General features: G+C 51.4%; 3 protein-coding genes and 1 non-coding gene across 4 annotated transcripts in view; 2 read left to right on the top strand and 2 right to left on the bottom strand.

Moving 5' to 3' along the window:
- The first annotated feature begins 3,731 nt into the window (after positions 1-3,731).
- Trnag-ccc lies at positions 3,732-3,802 on the top strand. Its single transcript has one exon. It is a non-coding gene; the product is annotated as a tRNA-Gly (tRNA).
- A 362-nt stretch (positions 3,803-4,164) lies between these two features.
- On the top strand, positions 4,165-5,692 carry Mettl26 (methyltransferase like 26). Its single transcript, XM_028854583.2, has 6 exons — positions 4,165-4,402; positions 4,627-4,789; positions 4,884-4,943; positions 5,142-5,209; positions 5,308-5,386; positions 5,458-5,692. Exons 1-6 carry the CDS (start codon positions 4,206-4,208, stop codon positions 5,503-5,505), a joined length of 615 nt encoding a protein of 204 aa, XP_028710416.1. The 5' UTR covers positions 4,165-4,205; the 3' UTR covers positions 5,506-5,692.
- A 277-nt stretch (positions 5,693-5,969) lies between these two features.
- On the bottom strand, positions 5,970-10,433 carry Wfikkn1 (WAP, follistatin/kazal, immunoglobulin, kunitz and netrin domain containing 1). The gene is made up of 2 exons (XM_037201519.1): positions 8,201-10,433; positions 5,970-7,513 (listed from the first exon to the last, which is right to left on the bottom strand). The coding sequence occupies exons 1-2, from the start codon at positions 8,378-8,380 to the stop codon at positions 6,032-6,034; spliced, it is 1,662 nt and encodes a 553-aa protein (XP_037057414.1). The 5' UTR covers positions 8,381-10,433; the 3' UTR covers positions 5,970-6,031.
- Positions 10,434-10,517: 84 nt separating this feature from the next.
- The window catches only part of Rab40c (RAB40C, member RAS oncogene family), a 36,837-nt gene continuing 26,759 nt past the window's right edge, over positions 10,518-20,595 (bottom strand). Inside the window, exons 2-6 of the mRNA XM_028854582.2 lie at positions 17,577-17,637; positions 16,471-16,531; positions 13,557-13,634; positions 13,101-13,323; positions 10,518-12,343 (exon numbers count right to left, since the gene is read on the bottom strand). Coding sequence (XP_028710415.1) covers positions 12,063-12,343; positions 13,101-13,323; positions 13,557-13,634; positions 16,471-16,531; positions 17,577-17,637 — 704 coding nt within the window. The 3' untranslated portion in view covers positions 10,518-12,062. The remainder of the gene's footprint in view (positions 12,344-13,100; positions 13,324-13,556; positions 13,635-16,470; positions 16,532-17,576; positions 17,638-20,595) is intronic.

The raw sequence follows: 20,595 nt of genomic DNA, 5'->3' as shown, positions 1-20,595 counted from the left end.
AAAGGTTTGTTTATTTATTTATAATGTATCAGTGCTCTATCTGCATGTACACCTTTACACCAGAAGAGGGCTCAGATCCCACTATAGATGGTTGTGAGCCACCATGTGGGTACTGGGAATTGAACTCAGAACCTCTGGAAGAGCAGCTAGTGCTCTTAACCACTGAGCCATCACTTCAGCCCACAACTTAAGCTTTTATGTCTCTCAACCTTTATAAACTTTACATCTTTTTTTGTGAGTTTCTTTTCTGAATTGAGTAACAAGGAAAACTGTAAAACTCTAACTATGTAGTCTACAACCCCATCAGAGACCTGAAAAGGATAAAATATTACCTGAGTAAACAGGAAGTGCAGAACAAGCAACTTCCAAAACTATAGAAATGACAGACACATCTGGCTTCCTAGACAGTCACCCAAGCTTCTTTGAAATGTTGGAGCATCCATCTTTGGTCTACAGGCCTAGACTATCTGACACACTTTTCTGTGAAGCAGAAATTTTGAAGGAGTGGCCAACCTTGTTTTGGCAAAGTTCAGCAGTTACTTTCTTTTGTGTCCTGCTTGTCCAATTTGGACAGCACACTGTTTCCAGTCCGAGGCAAGGCAAGAACTCCATACATAGGTTCTTCAATGCCCATCATCTTCTTTGAAGTAGATTGGTGCTGCCAGGATCAAACGTGTTTCACTGTCATGAAAAGGCTTATGTTATTAAAACATCTTAAATGTCATGTTCTGTAGATCTCTGAAGTGTTTGAAGACCACCTACCTAAAATAAAACTCTGTTTAACCTTGAAAACATACCTAACATGACTACAAGTTTGATTGTTATAGGTAACTAACTACTAACCTGCATTTCTCAATTATCTTAAATAGTTTATAATAGTAGCTTTCAAGGACTAGAACTTTACATTACATTTTACATGAATTGCATAGGTATGATACCTTAAACAAGAGCAGAAGCATATATACAGTATGTTGTAACAAAATAAAACTTAAATTTGTACAAAATCCACACCACTGTGTTGTGTGATATTAGTTTAAGATGTGTTGCATTCTTTTTTTTCTGTTTTTCCTTTTATTTTATTTTACAATACCATTCAGTTCTACATATCAGTGTTGCATTCTTTTATGTTACATTTGTTTAACTCTGTAAAGCTGTGTTACTTTGCCTGCCTAAAACACCTGATTGGATGCCAGGCATGGTGGCGCATGCCTTTAATCCCAGCACTCAGGAGGCAGAGGCAGTCAGATCTCTGTGAGTTTGAGGACAGCCTGGTCTACAAAATGAGTTCCAGGACAGGCTCCAAAGCTACACAGAGAAACCCTGTCTCGAAAAACCAAAAACCTGCCATTCTGACAGGTGTAAGGTGGTATCTCAGAGTCATTTTGATTTGCATTTCTCTGATGACTAAGTATGTTGAGCATTTCCTTAAATGTCTTTTAGCCATTTGAGTAGTTTTTCTTGATTTCCTCCTTCATATCTGTAGTCAAGATTTTCAGGAGGTCTTTCCCATTTGAATCTAATCTTTTCCAATCTTGATGGTACCCATGTCTTTTCTTCTCCTGTAGAAACAAAAGCAAAACCTCTTTCCCAATGTAACACATATCCTGGTTTCCATTCTGAGGTCAACACATCTTTAAAATATACAGGCTGATTTAATTCAGCAGTTTTTCCCCCCTACTAGCCAATGTCTCTCTGCAGCTCTTATTCCTTTCTCACTAGCATTAAAAAATTTAAAGTTAATAATAAGTTGCAGAATTGTGTAGTATGTCTGTAATATGCTTTATGTTGTACTATGCAAAAAACTGTTCTATTTTACTACAGACATACGCTGGAGCATTGTCTTAATTTGTAAAGGTGTTCCTAATATAAATGTAGCTTCTTTTTTTCGTTGTTATTATTATTTTTTTTCCGAGACAGGGTTTCTCTGTGTTGCTTTAGAACCTGTCCTAGAACTCATTCTGCAGACCAGGCTGGCCTTGAACTCAGAGACTTGCCTGTCTCTGCCTTCTGAGTGCTGGGATTCAAGGCATGCTCCATCCCCCCACCCCCGGGACAGGATTTCTAATAAATGTGTAATTACAGATGCTGATCTGAAATGGTAGACTTGAATTTGGTATCAGGGCTTGCAAGAGGCCCCCTTGAGTGTTTCCCGACAAGGGATTATCTTGTTTTTCCCTTGCTGATCCACCTTCATTAGTCCAATGCCAGCCTTTGCCACACTTTCTGCATATTCCAGAAGGCTGGGGCCTTCTTTTTGGACTATCTCTAGAAGAAACATTGTTTCTAGGAACACCTTGCCTACAATCCCTTTTGAAATGGCCTTGCTTGCCACAGCCAAGCCATTTGACAGTTTGGCTTTTCTTTTCTTTTTTTCCAGATAGAGTTTCTCTGTGTAGCTTTGCGCCTTTTCTGGAACTCACTTGGTAGCCCAGGCTGGCCTCGAACTCACAGAGATCCGCCTGGCTCTGCCTCCCGAGTGCTGGGATTAATAGGCGTGCGCCCAGCGGCTTTTCTCAAAACTTTAGAGATTACTTCTCCTATTATAGTTGCATAATAACTATGAGCTCCAATATCAGCAGTATTTCTCTCTCTCTCCCTCCCTCCCTCCCTCTCTCCCTCCCTCCCTCCATCTCTCTCTCTTTTTAGTTTTTTTGAGATGGGGGGGTTTCACTGTGTAGCTTTGGAGCCTGTTTGGAACTTGTTTTTTAGAGCAGGCTGGCCTCGAACTCCCCACCACCGCTGGGCCTCAGCAGTATTTCTAATCCATTCTATTGGTGCTGATCCTGCCTTCAAAGGCCTAATTACCCCATTTGTATTCTGAATTAGCATTTTCAAAAGCCAAAGATTCAATTAATATTTGTCTGACTTCTGGATCTGATACTATTTTATTTAAAACTGAGATCAACTTTGCAAAAAATCAGTGAAGGCTAATTTGAACCTTGTATAATTTTAGTAAATGACCTCTTACCAGATTGTTCAACCTTGTCTACACTCACACCCCTGGCCACTCCAGCTGACTGGACACACTTTTGGACAGACACCTCAACAGCAACCCCAAGCAGGAGCCATGCTCAACCCTAAGCAGTATGATGTAGTACCGGGCAAGAGTAGCCAATGTAAGCCGTGAGCTAGCTACTGACAACCGGCCGTGGACGTCTGGGGCATTTTCTAAAATTCGGCCCTGAGACATGGATAATCCCACAACCCGGGCCCACGCCAGGTGACCACCAGCAAAGTACCCTTATCTGCACACGCGTCGCCTCGAATTTCATTTCACTGTCATTGACCGCCTCCTGCTGGACCTGGAGCTGGAGCCAGCCGTTTGAGCATCACACAAAGCTCATCCATCTGAGCCACAGCTGTCCCAGATGTCCTGCACCTAGGGCCCCGAAGCTCCACTCGGTTACCACCCACTACGACCACGCCCTCAAGGCCTGGCGGGTCGGACGTCAGGACCTGACCGCTGCCCCATAGCTTCCAAGTGCTTGCCACTGCTATGGTTTCCACGGCGCAGAACTAAATCCTAGCTGTCTATAAATCTCGCGTCCCCCACCTTTTCTCCTTTTCAAGGGCCGCCAACAGCACTTTGGGATCCAGTGCGCTATCCTGTCTTGCAAACTCTTGTCAACCGAGAACTGGAGCGCAAAAGAAAAGACGCATGCGCAATGCTGTTGCATTGGCCAGTGTACGTCACAGTTCGTATATCCTGTGGACGGCTCAGCCGCTCAACAGCGCCGCTGGTGTAGTGGTATCATGCAAGATTCCCATTCTTGCGACCCGGGTTCGATTCCCGGGCGGCGCAGGCTGCTTTTGCTTTTCTGTTCATCGCTGATAGGCCTTGTAATCTGAACATCCTTCATAAAAAGGCGTGGCGCAAACGCAACAAACAAACTTTCAATGTGACAAACACGCTGGAAACACTGGCCCTGAGCTTAGAGACTGGCCTGCATCTTAGAGATTCCAGTAAACCACAGCCTGCCACTATTGGAGATTTGATACCTTGATACCTACAGCCAAGCCCACCCGCCGGACGGTCTCCGGCCCGTGTGGACCCTTTAAGGAGTTGAGCGGCCTCCTGACAGTTTCCCTGCATCAGGCGGCCACTCGGTACGACCACAACTCCCGTAGTGCCCCGCGCAAGAGCTGGACCACACCTCCCGTCGTGCCCCGCGCGCATTCCTAGTTGGGCTAGCTGCGCCGCTGCGATGATGGTGGCTGCAGCTGCTGAGCGAAACAAGGAGCCCATCCTGTGCGTGCTCCGCCAGTATGTGGATCCTGCCCAGCGCGGCGTTCGCGTGCTCGAGGTGGCCTCGGGCTCCGGCCAGCACGCCGCGCACTTTGCGCAGGCCTTCCCGCACGCCGAGTGGCAGCCGTCGGACGTGGACCAGCGATGCCTGGACAGGTGCGGCAGCGCGGTGTCTCCCACTTGCGGCGGCTTGGGTCTGAGCGTCCGGCGGGGCTGGCCGACGGGAAGAGAGGGCGGGACCAGGTCTGGGTGCTGGACTGAGGAAGTGGACGCGACCGGCTGCAGGGTCGACAAAACTACCTGCTGGCCGCTTCTTAGGATTTAGCCCCTGAGCCACTGAGGGGCATGGCTGGCCCTAGCCCACGCCCTGCTCTCCACAGCATTGCCGCCACCACTCAAGCCCAAGGGTTGTCCAATGTGAAGGCCCCGCTGTACCTGGATGTGACCTGGGAGTGGGAGCAATGGGGCGGGATCCCGCAGCGATCGCTGGACCTGTTGCTCTGCATCAATATGATCCACATCAGCCCCCTGAACTGCACTGAGGTGAGGACCACTGTGGAGTCCAGCTTTCATGTTGCAGGGAGGGAGGCCTGAGTCTTGAGCGCCCAGTCCAGCTGACCCTGCCTCCTCTCTTCAGGGGCTTTTCAAAGCTGCCGGACAGCTGCTTAAAACCAAGGCTGTGCTGATCACCTATGGGGTGAGTGACCCTACCTTAAGAGGCCCCTAGCAGCCTTAGGTGTTTCCCAGTCTCTAGTTGCCCTGAGGCTGGGCCCTTGCCCTTTTCTTTCTTGGGAGCAGAAAGGGGGTGTTCCTTGCATTCTCTGGATCCCAGCAAATCAGTCCCATGGGGACGACTGACCTTGGGTCTGTGGACTGTGTCTCCTTGTTCCCACAGCCCTTTGCAGTCAATGGGAAGATCTTTCCCCAGAGCAACGTGGACTTTGACCTGACCCTCAGATGCAGGTCAGACCTGGGTGGGAGGGGGCTTAGCTCAGAGGGCAGGTGGGCTGGATGGTACCTTCAATTCTGCAGGTGACCTCTACCTCCCTCCCTGACTGCAGGAACCCAGAGTGGGGGCTTCGTGACACAGCTCTCCTGGAGGAACTAGGCCAGGCCAGTGGCTTGGTCCTGGAGAGGATGGTAGGCAAGGCAATGTGGGGGTGGGTATTCTCCCTGTGACTAAGGGCCACTCCAGCAAAGTGTTTTTCTAGGTGGACATGCCAGCCAACAACAAGTGCCTGATTTTCCGGAAAGAATAATCTATTTCCTACCGCATGTGCCTGCATCTCTGTCAAAGGTTCTGTCATGGCACAAGCCCCTCCCTCATTGAGTCACTCCTCGGGATAAATGAGCCCCTCCTAGTGTGGTGGCCACAGTGCTGCAGAGAACCTGGGTCCAGTGGGCCTTGAAATAAAGCCGTTCCAGCCCACTGTGGGACATCTGTAACACACAGCTTGCTGGGAATACCTGGGGGAGGGCGAAAGGGGCTTGGCCTGAGGGAAGATTGTGGACTTGGAGGTGGCTGAAGCAGGATTGAGCTGCCTTCCTCCTATGTCCCTGGAGAGAAACTTGTAGGTCTGTAGGAGGGCCCCCACGAGTGACTTGGTGCTAGTTGATAACCCTCAAGCAGAAACTGGAGCTCCATCTCCTCACAGGACTCCAACTGAACAGACAGACAGTGGTGGTAGGGGGCTGCAGCGAGAAGAGACCCAGAGGCTGTGAATCCCACAGGTACAGACATTTATTCAGCAGGAAGGAGGGCAAGGATGGGGATTATGGATAAAGCTAGTCTTGGAAGCGGTTGAGCAGTTCACAAGCCTTCTTCTCAAGCAGCTCTGCGATCTTCTTGACTCGCTTCTCGCTGGCAGCTCGGACATAGCTGTTGGCATCCAACATGGCCACCCCTTCCCGAACCTCACCCATGATGACCAGAGGCCCGTCACCAGCTGTCACATTGGGGCACGGGCAGGCCCAGTCCATGCCACTCAAGGTCACCTCCAGGTATTTGGTGCCCAAGAACTTGAGGCCCATCTTGTCGTCTTTGAGCACGTCATCTAAGGCCACCCGAGCAATGCCACCCGCAGCCTCCGGCTCCTCCAGTACCTCTGTGAGTCGACCCACAATGGCAAAATCACTCCGGCACAAGCTCAGAGCTAGCTTGCTCTTGAGGCGGCAGGCACGACACGGTGGTGTGCGTGGTACAGGGCAAGCATCTTCGCAGCTCTCCCGGCTCTCAAAGTTATTGCTGTTGCCTTCACAGCCACTGTAGACAAAGGGGTGGCACTGCTGTAGCAGTGGACTATAGGCCCAGCGTGGCTCCCAGCCCTGGCAGGGGCCCTGAACTGCAGGTAGTGTACAGGCGTCCCCAGGACCGCGAGCACAGGCCTGCTGGCATGCCTCGTAGGTCTCAAAGCCCCGGGCAGCTCCGTCACATTTGAGGGCTGGGAAGGTCATGCAGCTGCCTCGCTGTGGGTCAAAGCGCCAAAGGACATGATGAGGGGAGGGGGGCCCGACACAGGCCTGTGTGTCAGGCTGGCACTCAGCCAGGGCTAGGACACCTGGGTCCCTGTCCTGAGTATTTGCCCGCTGCAAAACCGAGAGGGGGAAGTCGGCCCGCAGCAGGCCAGCAGCGTTACGTGCAGTGCAGGTATACAGGCCTGCATCCTCCAGCTGGGCATTGTAGAGCACGAGCTGCCCGATGCTGGTGACAACCACGTTGCCATACATCTGGTCAGGGCGCATGATCAGGTTCTCCCGCTGATGGCTCTGCTTCTCCCAGGTCACAGCAGGTGGTGGGCGGCCGCTGACGTCGCAGTGGAGGCTGGCCGTCCCCCCGACGTGGACTGCCTGTGGTGAGGGGCTGTTGTACAGGGCAGGTGGCATGGGAGCAGCTCCAGGGGTTGGTCGAGCAGTGGTCTCAGGTGGTCCCGGGCTGCTGAGTGGCCAACTGAGAATGTGCTTGCAGGGCACAACGTGCAGGCGGAGACCCCGCAGGCAGGCCTCCGCGTCCATATAGCAGCGGTTGTAGTAGGTGAGGCCGTCAGAGGCGCAGGTGAAGCTGGGCTCCTTCTCACAGCGGTCACGGCAGCGGCACACCGGCTGTCCGTCCCAGATGTCACAGTCAGAGCCCTGTTGTGGGCACTGGAAGCCTTCGCAGGAGGCTGCCGTCTCAGGTACTGCTGGGCCGCCGCTGCCGGGGAAGCGGGCGGCCACGCAGCTCTGCAGTCCACACACGTTGGTGCAGCACTTCTCGGATGCCGCGCAGTCCTGAGGGACAGGGACAGTTTAGTGGAGCCCTGACCCCTTCCCAGCCTTGCCCTGCCCTGCTCTCCACCCAAGAAGGGGCTGCCTCTCCTAAAGCCTGCTTCTCTGTGGAAAATGGTAGCAGTACTTTCTGAATAGTATGAGCAGCAAGGACCCGTGTGTCATCTTATTCAACCCCACTGAGTAATCCTCAGCACCCCCAAGCAGGCCTCCTTAGCACCCCCACTGCGCGGATGGGGCAGTGCGCTAGCAGCTGCTCTGCCATCAGAGGGCGCACCACTTAGGGAGTTCTTTGTCCCCTTCCCAGTCTGGGATATGAGGAAGGGACCACGGGCAGGGCAGGCCAGGGCAGGGCAGGGCAGGGCAGGCCAGGGCAGTACTATTTGCAGAGGTAGGTCAGAGGCCTGGGTCCACATGACTCAAGAAAGAAAGTGGTGCTTAGGCAGGCTAGAGACAGTATTGGTGAGGATGAATCAGTCCAGGAATTGGAGATGTGCTTATTCTTCAGACAGGTGAGGGCAAAATGGTGGGGGTATCCTTTGAACCCTGTGTACAGGTCATGGCCCCAAATCCAGGGAAATGAGTATGGAGGGCCCTGGAGAAAGCAGACTCGTAGGGTTGGGGTCTACTCCACCCACTGAGGAAAGAGCTGGGGCGGGGTCCAGGATCCCATGAGATGCCAGTGCTCACCTGGTCCCTGGTGCACTCTCGCTCACAGGTGCTCTGGGCGTCCACCCACAGGTGGGGGCTGAGCTGGTTGGGGCACATGCCAGGGTGGCTTCCAGGCTCTGGCAGCAGGTTGGTCTCCGAGGTCAGATGGATGAGCACGATGACAAAGAGCAGAGGCAGGAATGGCTGTGGGGCAGGCATGGGGACCACAGGGCCAGGGGGTGGGAGTGTGTGGCCACCAGCCACTCGCGGAGCCAGGACTCGCTACAGGCATCCACCTTACAGGGTCCTGGGGCTAGGATTGCTACCCCTGCCTCAAAGGACCCTCTTCTGTGACTCTTTGGCCCAGCCCCCCCAAAGGCTAGAGCACACAGCTGATGCTCCTTTCTGGCAATGTGAATGGGTATTCTGGGGTCTCTCAGAACCTGTCCACAAAGTACTGGCTGGCCCTCTCCCAACCACTGTGGGTGGCTCACAGGCTCTGGTCAGCATAGGACTGGGAATGGAAGAGGAGGAAGGGCCGGGGAGGGGCCAGAGGCCCTGAAGCTCAGAGCGACTGACCACTAGGGTCACCAAGGGGCGGAGAAGGGCTGGCTAAACCAGGGAGGGGGACGCTGTAATCCGAGCCCCTCCCTCTAGGAGCTGGAGCCCAGCAGGGATCAAAGTCTCCTTAAAGACCCTCCCACCCTCTACCCAGGGAGGAGGGGCAGGGCTGGGAGATTTCAGCTTTTGTCCTCAGCCCTCCAGTCTCCAGCCCTAGCTGACTACTAGCCTGGGTTTTCTCCAAAGGCAGCCGAAGATGGCACCTGTCACAAGGGGTATTAAGGCACCTCTTCAGCTGGCAGGTGGTAGAGGTTTTGTTCTCTTCCAGGACCCTTCCCGCGTCACACTTACCAGCAGGTCTTGGCGTAGAATAAAAAACCTGCTAGGGTGCCTGACATGGTGGTGCATACCTGTAATCTCAGCAGTGAGGGGAAATGGTGACAGCCCAGAGCTACAGAGTCAATTCCAGGCCAGCCTGGCTACATAAGGAGACACGGTCTCAGAAAAACAAAAACAAAAGCAAGCCCTGTCAGGTTTGGGCCAGCTCACCAGTTGAGGGCACAGCTCAGCAGGATTTGCCCTCCCAGACACACCTGTTTCTCTAAAACAGGGTTCCTGGCTCCACTGCCAGGGTGCTATGCCACTGAGTGCCTTCAGATGGGCAAGGCAGGTACAAAATAAAATGACTGTCTTGTCTGGGTGGAAACAGACAATCGGTGCACACTGGCAGAGAGTCTCATGGCAGTGGTACACAGTATACACAAGGGCTCAGCGGAGCCACCAAACTGACCATACATAGGACTGGACATGTGGTTGTCTCAAGGGATGGCCAAGCGCATCCTTCAAAGAGAAAGCATCCTAGATGTTGCTCAGGGATCTAAGTACATTCAACCCTTGCCCCAACAACCCACCATGAGGGTCAGCATCCATTCTTTAACTGGACTAGAGGCTCCACCACTGTGGGGGAGGGCAGGGAGATCAAAGCTGGTGGCAAGACAAAGGGCCTGCCTGGAATCTGCCTTTCCAAACCCTTTCTGTGGCTCCAGAGGTCCCCAGGGAGTGGTTTTCTCAGAGACAGGAAGGAAAAAGTCTGTGTGACCCTTTGTCTGACCTCCTGACCCAGGAGGCAGGGTAATAAGAGCCTGGTCTGGCCAGGAGATCAAGAGATGGCTACCAGGCGCCACTGTCTGCTGTCTCACAAAAGAGCTGTGGGTGAGCCGACTCCGGGGATGAGGGGGCAGGGATGCTCCTGAGGAAAAGTGCAGGTGGTACCTCCGCCAGAGGCCACACTCAGAGTGAACTGTGCCGCTCCACTCAGCGTTGCCTTCCAGTGTGTCAGACATAACCCTAGCTGAGCAGGGCCCTACAGAGCCCGTAACCTGCTAGACGCTTTCCTTTGAAAGGTACCAACTCCAGGTCCCATTTGCAGATGTGTTAATAACTCCTGAAGCTGTGTTCATAACTATGTGAGGCGGTCTGCTGTGGGCCATGAGCAAAGGCTCTGTGAATAGTCAGGCTGCCTGGTGCTGGCCTGGCCAAGATTAGACCCCAGGAGACAGTGTGGCTTGTAACCAGGCCTGGCTACTCTGTGGCTGGGAATGTGAACCCAGTGGATGGATGGCTGCAGGTCACCAAGGTCAGCTGCAGGGACAGTTAACAAAGCCTGGGATCATTCTGGCAGGCACAAAGCAGTGCTGACTCCTGTGGCAGAGCACACTTCCAGACACCCCTCACCACCCCCAACAAACCACAGCCCAATGAAGCCAGACTGATGTTCACAAAGACAGACATGAGCTCACTGCTGAAGTCCATTTACTGTACAAAGAATAAGAACAAAGAACCCAGGAATGGTGGAGTCCACAGCAGCAAGGGTAGTGTTGATGGTGTGCACGCAGGCCAATCCAGGTCCTCCTCAAAGTCTATACCATTCTATTCACGATTCCAGAGGAAAGGTCTCTATCAACAGCAACAGGACTGGTGGGGAAAGGTGATGTTGATTGTATCCAGCCTCTGGGTGAGGTCCCAGGGGCTGCTGCTTATCAGGCAGTTCCCACAACCATAGCCCTGTCCCTACAGGCATTAACCGAATCTCCCAGAGCAGCAGGCTGGCGCTGTCTACCAATGCCCTAGTAACATCCATGGCAAGATGGTCTTAGGAAATGTGCACTAAGAAGGTCCCCAGTAAGGGGTCATGGCTCCTGCTATGGCCAGGGCCCTGAAGGCAGGAGGTAGAGTTAAGCACCAGCGTGCCTGAGGGCTGTGTCACCAGGCAAGGACAGGGAAGCAGTCACACAGGACATCCACTGGGGACAGCATCCCACAGGGAGAAGGCTGACTAGAGCAGACTGGGGTGGGAGGAGCATTGTGGAGGAATAGTCCATGGCTTCAGAAGCTGCTCCAGCTAGTGGGTCCCTAAGGAGGGGCTTGATGTCCACCCCTATGGTTGAGGCTGCTGTTCCAGAGATGTCACTAAGAAATATTCCAGTGACATGAACTTATAGGCAGAAGGGCCACAGCAGGCAAGGAGCAGCTGTGAAACTTGATGAGTACAAGCTGCTAGACACTGGGGTCCTAGGCCCTGTGCCCAAAGCCCAGATACCACTGGAGGCCATCAAGCACTTAAGTCTGCAGAGAGCTCCACCTCAACCTAGAGATACTGAGTGTAGAGTAAACATCACCCAAAGTGCCAGGGCACAGTGAGGAGGGATACCAGTGGGGATCCCAGGTGCAACCAACTTCTCTCAGGAGCAGAAACCTTGCCTATGTCCAGCATACTGACCACCTTTGTCAGAAATGGAAGCTGGAGCCAAGACTGCTGCCAGGAGCATCTGGAGTACACCATGGCCCCATCCGTTTCCCACTGGCCTCTGAGCAACGTCAACACCCAGGAAGGGTGTTTATAAATCCAACGATCATCTGGCTTCAACGCTGAACCCTCCATCACTGCTTCATCCCCCCCCTTCCCTGACATCCTGAGCTTCCCCAACGGCTGATGTGGCTATGAGGGGCATCCGGGCTTCCCTGACAGCCCTTTAAAAATGTACAAAACAGGTAAAATGTTCTCCATATAAATAAAGGGGAGCCAGGCTCACTCCCAGCCTGGAGTCCGGGGTCGGTTCAGACCTGGCCCCCGTAGCACCAGCAGCCCTGCTGCCCGGCCTGTGGAGCGTGCTCTCTCCTGCACGCCCTCCCTCCACTAGCTCAGGTGTGGAGGGAAGCCTGGAGAGACCCAGGCAGGGTTGTGTAGCCAAGTCTTCCTGCACGCAGCAAGGCCCAGTGCCGGGCCAGGAGTGCTCCAGCGTAAGCCCCGAGTCTGAACAGGCGGCACCCACAGGTCCCGCTAGGAGATCTTGCAGTTGCTCCGAGAGCAGTTCTGGGGTGGGCTCTGGGGGGGGCGGATGGACTTGGATCTCTTAAGGCTGTTGCCCTTGCTGCCACTGCCCCCGGCCCCACTTGCCAGGGAGTAGGAGCGGCCGTGCATCATGACAGCGTTCATGCCGTTGGCCATGGAAAAGGACTTGAGGTGGCTCTTGATGGTGACAGGCAGTGGGAGCTTGTCAATGAGGTGCACAGGGGTACAGGATACAATGGCGCGGCAGCAGAGGTCCTGCAGGCTGAAAACTGTGAGGGGGTCGGGGGAAGATGCAGGAAGGAACAGATAGGTAATGAGGTTTTGTGAGGAGAGCTGTTGAGAGGTTCATGATCCTCAGACTACCTGTCAAGCCTGGCTGAGTCTCAGAACTCCTGGTGGCTTCACCAGCTCAGGGCTCCTGGATGCCCCACTATCTACCACTGGTTGGCTCCTGTCTCCTGACTTCTTAAAGCAGAAAACACTACAAAGTGCTGCTGGGAGAGGCCAGTCTGTCCAGCTGCTCTATGAGACTGGGGGTGGGTGAGGAGGCAGACTAACTTTGGAACGCAGCCCTTGCAATAGCTCTGGTTGGAGGTTAACTCAGTCTTGCCTGGCTATATTTGGCAGAAGTCTTTTGGCCCAAGAGAGGGATTTAATTGCCCTGTTCTCCTCTGTGGCTTCATCTTAGGGTAACATTGTAACCATCTTTGTGCCTAGCAGTGAGCCCTACTGGAAAGTACCCTGAAAATCAGGCCATCACTAGGGGCTTCTGTCAAGTGCTTGGCATGGACAGTGATAAGCACGGCTGAGCTACAAATACCACCACCAGTGAAGGTGACTGCAGAGCTCTGCTCTCAAAGCATGGCAAGGGAAGAGATCACTTGCTCGAGGTCTGGGCAGGCAGCCCACGTGACTGCAGCTCTTAAGAGACAACCCATCAATCTACTATGGATGCCTGTAGCTCCACCATCAGCCTCCCATGACTCCACTAGTTAGCAGCCTATCAGAACTAAGTCTCAGTCCCACCTCGATTGGGCCTCCAGATCTTCTCCATGCCATGCCGCATAAGCACGATACGAGAGAGCTCAGTGAAGGACTCAATGACGTTGAAGTTGCACAGGGGGCTGACTTCAAAGAAGGTCATGCAGTTCTTCTCTGCGTAGGCTCGGGCCTGCTCCGTTGGGACTTGCCGCTTGAAGGCCAGGTGCAGCCGATTCCCAACCAGGATCCGGGGAACACCAGGTGCATGCTTAGGAGGGGTTCAGAACTTAGCAGAGGCACAGTGACATGCCACCCCCACCCCTTGGCCATAGGCAGGGCTCCTAGTGTTTGCATTCTGCAATGAAGCAAGTCCAGGAAGATGTAGATGGAACCAAGTAGATGGCGGAATCCAGTTTTTATTGCTGAACAACACTCCCAGGCATGCCCCAATCACAGCTTGGTCCGACAGTCTCTCCTGGAGAGGCACAAACCCCCACCTACCTCATCGATCTCCTTGATCCACCGGTCAATGCCATCAAAGGACCAACGGTTGGTGATGTCATACACCAGGAGGATTCCCTGTGAGTTAGATGGATGGAGATTATCCACAGGTGTGTGTGTGTGCAGGGCTAGAAATATGGCCCAGAAGACTTTACAGATCATTAGTATGGCCATGAGCTACAGGCGGGAAATGTACTTGCCACCCAACAGGAGAGCAGCAGGAGGGGACCTTCTGTGAGTTAAATAGGCCCAGCCCACATACGCCATCCTGTCCATCCCGAGAACATGGCTGAAGCAGAAGTGACTTTGTAACAATTTTTAAATCCAGGCCAGTCACAGGCGTTACTCTGAAATCATTCAAAGCCACATAGGCTAAGCCCCCCCCCCCAGGTCTAAGCTTTGGTTAGGGGAGGGGTGTAAAGAGCCACAGAACTCACTAGAGTGCCAAGCATTCTGGAAGTCAGGCCATCAGCGAACTCTGCTCTAGGGGCACCTGGGGCTGAATGGAGGCAGCTCTGAGTTTTTCAACTCCAAACTTGTATAGCAGAATGTCAGTCACTCAAGGAGCAGTAGTCAGTGAGAGCTGCCCCAGTCAGGCTAAGCAGGATTTGCTACAGGGCCTTTCCTGCCACATCCCTTAGAGACCAATTACTGGGAGCTCAGCTCTAGGCTGTCTCCATCTGCCTCAAATATCCCAGTGGGGCCACCATCATGGACTCTCCAGCAGGGGCGATACTGAGCACACTGCTCACCACAAAGGGTTACCACGGTGCCAATCCTCCTCTCATTCTATGAGCTGCCTTTGAGAGTTCAGCAGAGTCCACCCACTCCTCTCCCACAGGTTCTCATACGCGGAGGACAGAGAAGGGCAAAGATGGGAGGTGGAGGAGGGAATCAGAATTGCCATTTCTGAAACACTCAGCCTAGCCCCAAGTCCTACTGAGACAAAAGTACCCTTACCCAGAGGCAGGGAACAGGCCTGGCTCAAACAGGGCAGCAGCTGGGGAGGAACTTCTCTAGCCTGGAGGGGCCCTATCCCTACTTTGAGGTCAGGTACCACTGAGAGGAGCCAGACTGGAACTGTCAGACCTCAAGGCGCCAGGTCAGTGGGTGAAAGATATTAATATTTATAATAACTACACATGGCAGAGATGGAGGTCCACATTTTTATCCCATCACTCAGGAGACTGAGGCAGGGGCATTGCTGCAAACTGGAAGCCACTCTAGTTACTAGTCTAGATAGCTAGGTCTAGGCCAGCCAGAGCCACATAGCAAGACCCTGACTCAAAAACTACGATGGTCTAAAGTGTGTGGTGGTGGTGTACACTTTAATCCCAGCACTCTCTGAGTTCAAGGCCAGAGTGGTCTGCAGAGTGAGTTCCAGGACAGCCTGGTGCTTGTGTGTGTTCTCTCCTTTTCTCTCAATGCAAAAAATAAATAAATAAATAAATAAATAAATAAATAAATAAATAAATATAAGATATTCATCGTTTCTCTTTTCAAAGAGCAGGGGGAGAGTGGCGGCTTGTGTATGTCACTCCAGCAGTTGAAAGTCTAGAGGAGGAGGGTCCCTGCAGAGTTTGAGGCCCACTTGGGCTATGTAGTATGAGATCCTGTCTCAAAAATGGGGAGCGGAGTTGTGGAGAGGGTTCAGTGCCTAAGAGCACTGACTGTTCTCCCAAAGGACCCCGATTTGATTCCCAGAACCTACACAGCTGCTCAGAACCAGCTGTAACCCCAGTCCCAGGGGACCTGAGGCCCTCTTCTGACCTCCATTGCTACCAGGCCTACAAGTGGTACACAATCATACATGCAGGCAAAACATCCGTACACATAAAATACATTAAAAAAAGAGAGAAGTGAAGAGGGGCCTGTAGAATTCATCCTTGGCCTAATGTTCCTCACTTTCCTTTTCTCTGAAAGCATCTAGACTTCAGACTACGCTTCTTCCCTCAGGGTCTGCCCCTTTTGTTCCCAAGGCTGTTCCTGGCTGTCTAGAGGTAGGGTCTGAGCCTGGGGGTTATCTGGCTCTTCCAGAAGTTTGAGGTGCATCCCAATGGGACTGAACTTCCATTCATACCCCTCATGTAGAAGTAGCACAGGATCTAAAGCAGTTCTGTTTACACAGGTCTTAACTACTTCCCCTCTGGTTTCAGACTGGTTAAAAAAAAAAATCTGAAAGCATGTAGGGGATCCCAGAGAACATGGAATAGCTAGCCACAGCATCCATGGGACTACACATGCACGGTGCTCTTCTACAGCCAAGACAAGATCCCCATAGCCTATTTCCTGCCCAGAGAATTGGCTGCAGCCCATCTTTAACATTTCCAATCTGTAGAGTTCTAGCTTTGATATAGCCCAGGTCACCTCCACATCCAGTCACACCCTTTAGGGGGTACACAACTCTGTGAGGGAGGCATTAGGGGGACACCGCTGGTTTCCAGTGAAACAGATGGATAAGCTGCACCTCCACAGCTTGCAGAGGCCACTGCAGTGGCTGTGCTAAGCTCAGGGCACATCTGGGGGCACCATGAGAACATCAAGGGCTCATACAAGGACACTGGGCAGGTATCTACCTCATATCTATACAATAGAGACTCAGTTGCCTCCCACATAGGCAGTCTGGAAACAGAGGCTCCAAAGATGAGCATCCTTCCTATACAGAGGGAAGGATGGGCTTTTGGAGACCTGATGTCTGGACATCAAAATACTTGGACAAAATGGGCCGAGGATGCAGCTCGGTGGCGGAACCCCACCTATCATGCACAAGGCCCAGAGCTCAATCCCCAGCGCTGGAAGAAAACAAAACACCTCAAAGGGAGTAAGGTACTTAGTGAACTCGCAGGACAGTGATCCAGGCTCAAAAACAATCAGGAGAGGCACCTACTGGACAACACAATGGTGCTGGTCTTACCTGCGCGCCCCTCGAGTAGGACCTGAAGATGGTGCAGAACCTGCCCTGGCCCGACGTATCCCTGGAACACACAGCGAAACACACAGCGGGGTCAGGAGCATGCACAAGCAGTGCCAGTAGAGAGGCTCAGTCCTGGCATCTTTTCTTCTTCTTCTTTTTTCCCTCCTTTTTTCTTTTGAGATAGAGTCTCACTGTGTAGTTTTGACTGGAATTTGCCACACACAACAGGCTGGCCTTCAACTCACAAAGGTCTCTGCTTGCCTCTACCTTCTGAGTACTGACTGAGATTAAAGGCAAGTGTACGCCCAGTTCCTTCTTAATTTTTGTTTGTTTGTTTTGTTCTTCAAGACAGTGTAGCAGCCCTAATTATCCTGGAAATCCCTTTTTAGACCAGGCTGGCCTTGAACTCAGAGATCCGCCTGCCCCTGCCTCCTGAGTGCTGGGATTACAGGCATGCGCCACCATCACCCGGCCTTAATTTTTAATTTTATGTACATGAACAACACATGCCCACGAGAAGCCTGAAGTGGGTGTCAGATCCACTAGAACTGAAATTACAGACAGTTGTGAGCTGCCACATGGGTGCTGGCACCCAAAGCTGGGTCCTTAAAAAGAGCTTTTCTTGCCGGGCGGTGGTGGCGCACGCCTTTAATCCCAGCACTTGGGAGTTCGAGGCCAGCCTGGGCTACCAAATGAGTTCCAGGAAAAGGCGCAAAGCTACACAGAGAAAAACCCTGTCTTGAAAAACCGAAAAAAAAAAAAAAAAAAAAAAAAAAAAGAGCTTTTCTTAACCTCTGAGCATCTTGCCAGCCCCATGGGAACAAGTTTTCATGGGTAAAATCAGAAGAGGCATACATAAAATTGGTGAGATAGTGGTGACACACGCCTTTAATCCCAGCAATCAGGAGGCAGAGGCAGGTGGATCTCTGTGAGTTTGAGACCAGCCTGCTCTATAGAGTGAGTTCCAGGACAGCCAGGGCTGTTTCACAGAGAAACCCTGTCTCGAAAAAACAAAACAAAACAAAACAAAAACCAGAAAAAAACTGGGAGGAGGCTTTGGTACGTCCTCACTTGGCTTCCACATCCTCATTAGATCACTAACTCACCAAAGTTCCAGCTTGACACGCCGTCCGTCCAGTAGGATGGTGGTAGTCTTATAGTCAATTCCTGTAAGGAAGCAGAGGGTTGAGAGTGTCCATCAGCGACTGGGTTCACTGAGGTCCTCCTGCCCAAGTCTGTCGTGAAGCAGAAAAAAATACTTCCTCAAACCCCGCAATGACCTCTGGGGAAGCAGGAACAGGAAGAGGGTGCTCACTGCTCCCGGCTATGGCTTTCTCAGAGCCCCTGCCTAGCTCACATTGTATGGCAGCCATGGGCAAGGCAGAAGGGATTTCCTCCCAGAATGCCTAGATGCCTAGATGCCTCCCAGATGGTCCACTCCACAGTGACAGGTCCTTCCTATAGATCTACAGTTGAGCTCTCCAAGAATAAAGTCCTTCCTAATTCCTGGTTTTATCACAGTTCTCAGATACTGCTGTATCACCAAGAGGAAGGTACTTACTTACCTAGGTTTTGTTTATTTGTTTTTTGAGACAGGGTAGCACTGGCCATCCTGAACTTGCTCTGTAGACCAGGCTGGCCTTAACTCAAGAGATTCACCTGCCTCTACCTCTTGAGTGCTGGGATTAAAGGTGTGTGCCATCACCGCTTGGCTACTTACTTAGGTTTTTAGAGACAGGGTCTTAAGATGTAGCCCAGGCTGGCCTTAAGCTCATGAAGTCTCCTGCCTAAGCACCTGAGGAGTACAAATGAGTACCACCATACAGAACCAAAATAATTTTTTAAAAGCTGCTCCCCTACAGAGCTCTCCATAGAACTCTATCTTAAGAGTTTGCTTTATGTTTTTACATTTTTATGAAGAAAAGTCAGCCCAACAGATGTTGGTGGCAGCAGGCAGCACTGGATACTTAATTTATATGAAACATTGGAGCCTTATCAGTTCCACCAGTGGTGATGAAGCCTTTTTAGATGGGTAGGGGTGGGGAATGGACCTTACTATATAGCATAGGTTGGCCAATGACTCTTCTCTCTCATCTCCAGTTTAAATCTTAAAGACATCAGTTTCTTATTTTTCATAAATAATACTTGCAAGCCAGGTGTGGTGATACACATCTGTAATTCTACCACTTGGGAGGTAGATGCAGGATCCAGAACTCAACGTCACCTTTCTCTGCACAATAAACTCAAGGCTGCCTAATCTACCGAAAACCCTGTCTAAAACCTAACAAATTAACTTTGTTCCAAGAGGACTTGGAAATGGCATTTTAAAATGCATAGGTATCACTCTCACAGAATATGGTGTACATGTGCTTATACGATTCTGCACATCCAGTCCACATCCTGGTGAGTGTACACTGATGTCCTTGTGCCTGTGCCCCTGTGTATCTCTATGTCTACCTTACAATACAGCATCCTCTTCAGGCATCAGTAGCTCCTTCTGAGCCATCTTCTGCCTGGTCAACTAGTAACTGCATCCAAACTTGGTTCTCATGCATTAAAGGACACTACAACAGAGTAAAGAACTGCAACATACAGAAGAAAATATTTGCAAGTTATAAATCTTATTAAGACAGAGTTCTATAAAGAACTCCTTAACTCAACAATAAAACACAACTCAATTCAAAAATGGACAAAGTCATATCCCTACAAAAGACATAGACAGCAATGGTCAACAAGCACAAGGAATTGTGTGACATTATTGGCAGTCATCAGGAAATGAAATCAGAACCCTATGCTAACCACTGTATACTGGATTAGACAGCTAACTCAAAACAGATAGTGAAATACAGAGAAACTGGGACCTTTCTATTCTGCCAGGTGGGGGTGTTAATAAAATAATGATTGCACAAATGTACAAATATGTGGTGCTACTGAGCAGTGTACTTGATAAGCATGGTTAAGACACGATTTTTTGAGACAGGGTTCTCTATGTAGTCTAGCTGGCCCGGAACTTGTTAGGAAGCTGGTTTGAATTTGCAGCAATCCTCCTGCCTCTGACTCCCCTACTTCCATGACATAAAGTAGGGTACTGCATGCACACCGGCAGGACTGACAGCTGGGCCAGGTCACAGTGCTCCTGGACCCTTTCCCCACTTTCCCTGGGCTTCTCTGCTACAAGGTCAGTGTTGGCAACTGCAGCTTCCAAGAGAAGCTCGTGGGGACACTATTGCAGTCATTTTTATTTACTTATTTACTATTTTTTTTTAAGACAGGGTTTCTCTGTGTAGCCCTGGCTGTCCTAGAACTCACTCTGTAGACCAGGCTAGCCTTGAACTCAAAGAGATCTGTTTGTCTTTGCCAAGGTGTGTGCTACCACTACCCATCATGATTTTTTATTTATTTTATTTATTTGTTTGCTTGCTTGTTTTGAGGCAGAGTCTCACTCTAGCTCTGGCTGGCCTGGAGCTCACAATATAGACGAGGCTGTCCTTGAATTCAAGAGATCTTTCATAGAGATATGTCTGCCTCTGCTTCCCGAGTGCTGGGATTAAAGGTGTGCACCACCACACTTTGTACTGATTTTTGGTTGGCCTCTTTGAGAGCCGTAAGCAGGGCCTGCAGCATAGCCTTGACTGATCTGGACTCCTCAATCCTGTCCCCAGGAAAGCAACTGCCTGACTACTAAAATACCCCTAGATGGTGCTGTGGCACTAGGCCTGCCCAGAGTGCAGCAGCTGCAACACAACAGTAGGCACCTGGGAAGAGTCACCAAAAAACAGACCTGTCATAAGGCAACATAAGATCTATGCTGACAGGCCTGTCACTGTTTTCAGCTGACTGTGTGACACTGAGAAGCTCCCCTAGGCAGCACACCTGCCTTTCAGAATGAAACACATTTGCATCATTCTAGCAGTAGATCTCCAGGAGCCCCAGCACCAGGAAGGCCTAGAACATTCTAACATGGAGATGGCTTGCAACTCTGGGAACCAGGACAAGAATCTCAAGAGAGAGCTGATCTGGGGGATGGCTGGAACGGGTCAAGGGGCCCAAAGGGCCTGCTCTCTAGCCACTGGCTCCATATACACCTAGCTGTTCTGTGCTCACCCAGGAAACACGGGGCACAGT

The sequence above is a fragment of the Peromyscus leucopus genome, chromosome 8b (genome assembly GCF_004664715.2).
Source record: "Peromyscus leucopus breed LL Stock chromosome 8b, UCI_PerLeu_2.1, whole genome shotgun sequence".
Taxonomy (NCBI): domain Eukaryota; kingdom Metazoa; phylum Chordata; class Mammalia; order Rodentia; family Cricetidae; genus Peromyscus; species Peromyscus leucopus.
Note: the sequence above shows the minus strand (reverse complement) of the source record. Positions and strands in the feature narration are given on the sequence as shown.

What these genes read in the sequence shown, in the direction of transcription:
- Mettl26 (XM_028854583.2), top strand. Translation starts at nt 4,206, where the DNA reads ATGATGGTGGCTGCAGCTGCTGAGCGAAACAAGGAGCCCATCCTGTGC. An exon ending in GCCCCCTGAACTGCACTGAG is followed by an intron (nt 4,790 to 4,883) that starts GTGAGGACCACT and finishes TCCTCTCTTCAG; the next exon opens with GGGCTTTTCAAAGCTGCCGG. An exon ending in CTGTGCTGATCACCTATGGG is followed by an intron (nt 4,944 to 5,141) that starts GTGAGTGACCCT and finishes TTGTTCCCACAG; the next exon opens with CCCTTTGCAGTCAATGGGAA.
- Wfikkn1 (XM_037201519.1), bottom strand. Translation starts at nt 8,380, where the DNA reads ATGCCTGCCCCACAGCCATTCCTGCCTCTGCTCTTTGTCATCGTGCTC. An exon ending in GAGAGTGCACCAGGGACCAG is followed by an intron (nt 7,514 to 8,200) that starts GTGAGCACTGGC and finishes CCTGTCCCTCAG; the next exon opens with GACTGCGCGGCATCCGAGAA.